General features: G+C 44.3%; 1 protein-coding gene across 1 annotated transcript; it reads right to left on the bottom strand.

The window, feature by feature from the left end:
• Positions 1-253: 253 nt before the first annotated feature.
• gsx1 (GS homeobox 1) lies at positions 254-1,427 on the bottom strand. Its single transcript, XM_005735433.1, has 2 exons — positions 967-1,427; positions 254-860 (listed from the first exon to the last, which is right to left on the bottom strand). Exons 1-2 carry the CDS (start codon positions 1,343-1,345, stop codon positions 508-510), a joined length of 732 nt encoding a protein of 243 aa, XP_005735490.1. The 5' UTR covers positions 1,346-1,427; the 3' UTR covers positions 254-507.
• Between the last annotated feature and the right edge of the window lie 3,032 nt (positions 1,428-4,459).

The following is a 4,459-nucleotide window of genomic DNA, read 5'->3' as shown; positions in this document are numbered from 1 at the left end:
TTTTATTTAAGTATGAACATTTTTAAATAAATAAATATTTTTTTTCAATTACACTGAAGATATAATTTCAGAGTGGTGTCGGCGGATTTCTCTCCAGCTTTCCATATTTTAAGTCACAGTTCCATCCACATAGAATGAATCTAACCAGTATTTACCAAGTATAGTACAAAATACTGTCTTCCCCAAAATACTCATTAACAATGTTGCTATTGTTTGTTTGGGGGTTGTTGTTTTTTTTTTGGGGGGGGGGGGGGTATCTTTACAAATATGCCTACCATATTCATCGGATTGGCAACAACAAGTGACTGTTTTCAGAAAAAACTACATACAAAACGTACAACATGTATACAGCTATACAATAATTCAGGGCAGTCCCCTGATTTTAAAATATTCTCTGTCTATGTACAGTCGACTGAACACAAGTGGAACAGTCTGTTTGTTTTTGGCTGTATTCAAAATCATCAGGAGCAAAATCTTTCAGAAAGGGGGGATCAAAGAGGGGGGCGTTCAGGGGGAGACGGACAGGTCCACATCTTCCTTTTCGGACGAGGAAGGAGATATGGGAATGTCATCATCCTCTTCCTCCGAGCACCTGGCGGTTGACAGGGACGAGCATTTGCAGTTATGTGATCCAGTCCTTTGGCCGCTGCTCTTTCCCTCCTTTTTGTGCTTCACTCTGCGGTTCTGGAACCAGATTTTCACCTGCTTCTCGGACAAGTTCAGGTACGTGGCGATCTCAATGCGCCTCAGTCTGGAGAGGTACATGTTGGAGGTGAACTCTCGCTCCAGCTCCAAAAGTTGCGTGCTGGTGAAGGCGGTGCGCATGCGCTTGCTGCTCTGAAGTTTGCCGTTACTGTTTTCTGAGAAAACAAACATAAACTGTGAGCCACGGGGGGGAAATTGTGGAAACAAATTTAATAAAGCGTTTTCTGAACTCGATCAGTAGTTAAAACAGCCTCTACTCACCGATGGAGATGCAGTGGAACTGTCGAGGGTCTGGGACCGAGTAGGCAGCCTGGTATATCCCCGGTCCGTGGCTGAGGTTGACGCTGTTGGATGAAGAGTGTTGCCTCGACAGAGCCGAGTGGCAGTACTGTGAGCTGAAGGGAGGAAACGATGCTTTGAGAAGCGGCAGCGTCGGTGGAGATGGATGGAGCTGGGAGGCGGTCATGCACAGCGGGCAGAAGCACAAAAGCCCGGCTTTCCTCGAGTGGCAGGAGCCTGGCAGCCCGTGCGCGTGATGCGGCGAGTGCACAGCGTACGGGAATAAAGGTGGGTTGTTCTCGTTCCCTTTGTCGTTGGCCTCCCTTAAAATCAAGGAATCCACGAGAAAAGATCTCGGCATGTTTGCAAACTTGTTGCTCGGCGTGCTCGAAAGTTGAAGTCGTTCGTGCTCGTTTGGTTGCGTCAGCGTGCTTTCTCCGGGACTGTGGACAGCGAAGTGGTGCTGAAGGCGCACAGCCTCTCCTTAAATAGCTGCCGCGGACTCGGTTCGGCCATGTGACGGTTACGCTGTAAGCGGCCAAGAGCTCTCAATAGGGTTTTGTGCCTTTCTCTCGGCATTCCCACTGCACGCTTCCCCATTATTTCACTTGTTAACTAAATGAACTGCATAATGTAGTCTATTCTTGTCAGCCCCACCCACGCCGCAAGAGGCGGCACAGCCCATTCTCCCTTTTATCATCATTCTCATTTTATCATAGAGACGAGCTTAAATTTGCGAGAGAAAACGTTTCTGTCACATTTGGAGAGCCGGCGTGCATTCAAGTTTTGTCTTAGACATTAACCAGTGTGTCTGAGTTAAAGTCTAAAGTAGGTCTGCGTGTCCCGGGGCGAGAGGTAGAGGTGGAGAGTCGCTGGCACACATTTACATTTATTCAAATATTTCAATCCAGCAGGTAAATTAGAGAGCGATTTCCCCGCAGTTGCTTTTAAAAATCAAAAGTTAATCGCGTCTATATTTGGTGGAGCTGTCAAGGCAAAGCCGCCAAGTATTGTTAAAGTTTTTCTTTTTTTTAATTAACACCAGAAAACACCCATGATTCCCAAACCTACGTCTTTTATTTCTTTCTTTTTTCCTCATTATTTGCGTCTGCATCCCGGCAGGTCCGTGTGTCTACTTTACTGACAGTGCAGAAAGAAGAAGAAAAAAACATAAACGCAACAGCTGAATGTAAAGTTTATGCATATCCATTTTAGGGTTAATGTGTCATTTCTGGGCACAAAAAAAGGGACAAGTCATTGCCTGAAGCCAGTGCTGTTAAAGAGCAGTGATTAATTCCTTTGCTCGGGCCCCTGCCGAGTCGGGGGAAAGAATATGTAAAAATAACCAGGTTTTCACTCCGCGGCCCTTATTGAATGTCATTGTGGAGGGTTTTCAATGAGAGAGAAAGAGAGTCGAATTAAAGTGTGTGACAGCGGCGGATAGACCCAACAAAGGCGACTCTGTCATAGAGGAGCCCAGTGCGCGGTGCGTGAAGCCCCCGCCTGGCGCTCTGATTGAATTAAGTAATAGGAAAACATTTTCTTTCACTTTAAGGCTTTCTGAACAAGACCTTCAAAGAGACTTGGAGCCGTAATATGTGAGTAAATAGTGGAATGCGATTCTTCTTCTGCAGAGCTGCTTCTTTCCTAAGCACACAACGTTAAAGTACGACTAGACGTGACATAAAAGGCGAAACTCGACGCTTGTTTTCCCCTCTTTTTCTTTCCTTCTGATGTTCCTATACTTGACACGTAGGCCATCGTTTTTTTTAATGTAAGAAAGGCTCCTCGTTGTCGCTTTATTGTTTACGTGTTATGCTTTAAGCATCATTTGCCATAAATTGTCACGTCCAGGGAATTAGTCCTTCAGCTCCACACAACACAGCCACATGACGGTGTGATGCTATCTGTTCTCTCCTCATAAAAGAGGCTTAATGCGCTCAGCTTCACACCGCTAATCTTCCATAAAAAATAAAAAAAACAAGACCTGTAATTAGGTGGCGCCATTAAAGTAGTTACAAATTAGGAGCAGTTAAACCCTTTAACGAGATCTCGTCATTAGGACAAAAACCTGTTATATGCGCGAGAGCCATTTTCAGATTTATTTATTTTTTGCATTAGTCCATCCTTTCATTTCCTGCCAGGAATGAGCCATTAACTAGTCTGTCAATCTTGCTGCAATCTCTGAAACCTGTAAATACGAATCTGCCGCTTTTATTACGATTCCTAATTAGTTAATACGTTAATGACTTGTTTTCATCATACCTCAAAACACTCACCGAGAGCTTGCCAGCTTGTGCGCTAAAGCCCCCCTAAAATAAAATAATAATAGTAATAATAATGATGATGATGATGATGATGATGATGATGAAAAAGGAGGGGTAAAACGCGTCTCTCTCTTTTTCAATTCAGGCCTCTAATCGCTTCAGATTTGAAAAGAATTATGCCTCATATCAAGCTTTCTCAGATATGCAGCCTACGCGGTGGCAGCTTGACGCATTGCTCAACATAAAGATGTTATCAGAGGCCCTAATTTTCAAATTATGTGCAGCAGTCATCCCGTGGATAGGAATAGAGGTTTCATGGGTCCTCTCGCAGGGGAGGCTTATCCTAATTTGCAATCCCAACTGGAGACTGACAAATAGTTTTGACCTCCCTCTGGAGGCGCGGGCCAGAAGTGCAAAGAATCTCATCCTCCATAATCACTTGTTACTGAGATAAGTAATCGAGGGAAAATAGCCTGCTCACATTATAACGGCTCATTTTTGCACTAGTTCCAAGCTACAAAAATACACCTGTAGGCACTTATAAGGTTTATGCATCATCACCTCCACATCCACATGCACTTTTCTTTTTCTGTTAATTTATTTAATGTTTTGTAACAAACCAGTGAGCCGGACTAATTCAGCATAGCTTCATGCGTTCAGTAACTAGCAGCTGTGGGTTGGTAAAGCTTCTTAACATTAATGTTTGATGGGGAGGGGAAGCCATACCCCTGAAATAGTAAATTATTTATAAGATATTAAGTTGGAACAATTGCCATCACTCAAATTCATCCCTGATGATAACACTGACCAGTGCCTGCTGTGCTGTTGGAGAAGCACATTTTCAGGGGCTTTTACGCAATTATACCCAAAGATCTCGTGCCTGATGACATAAAGAGAGCAGTCTGTTTATGGAGATGTAGTCAATATCTCCTTTTCTTTTTGGTATGAATAATTCATAGTTTAAGACACTATCCCTCCCTCACTTAATATGTACACACACTTAAACACCCACACATCTCTAATACAAATGATGGTTTTAGCTGACAGTGTAACAGGATTTAAGGTCCCAGTGGGGTTTGGCCCAGCCGCGGATGGGCGCTGTGACTGTCGACGTGACACAGAGGGCCGGCTGCCCCTCCTAATCTCCCCCTGAGGCAACATCACAGGCTGCAGATCCTGCTGCACCTCTATGGACGCACAAAGGCCTG

Source organism: Pundamilia nyererei, unplaced genomic scaffold, assembly GCF_000239375.1.
Source record: "Pundamilia nyererei isolate P.nyererei 1_Seehausen unplaced genomic scaffold, PunNye1.0 scaffold00064, whole genome shotgun sequence".
NCBI lineage: Eukaryota > Metazoa > Chordata > Actinopteri > Cichliformes > Cichlidae > Pundamilia > Pundamilia nyererei.
This window is presented reverse-complemented; position numbering and strand designations above follow the sequence as displayed.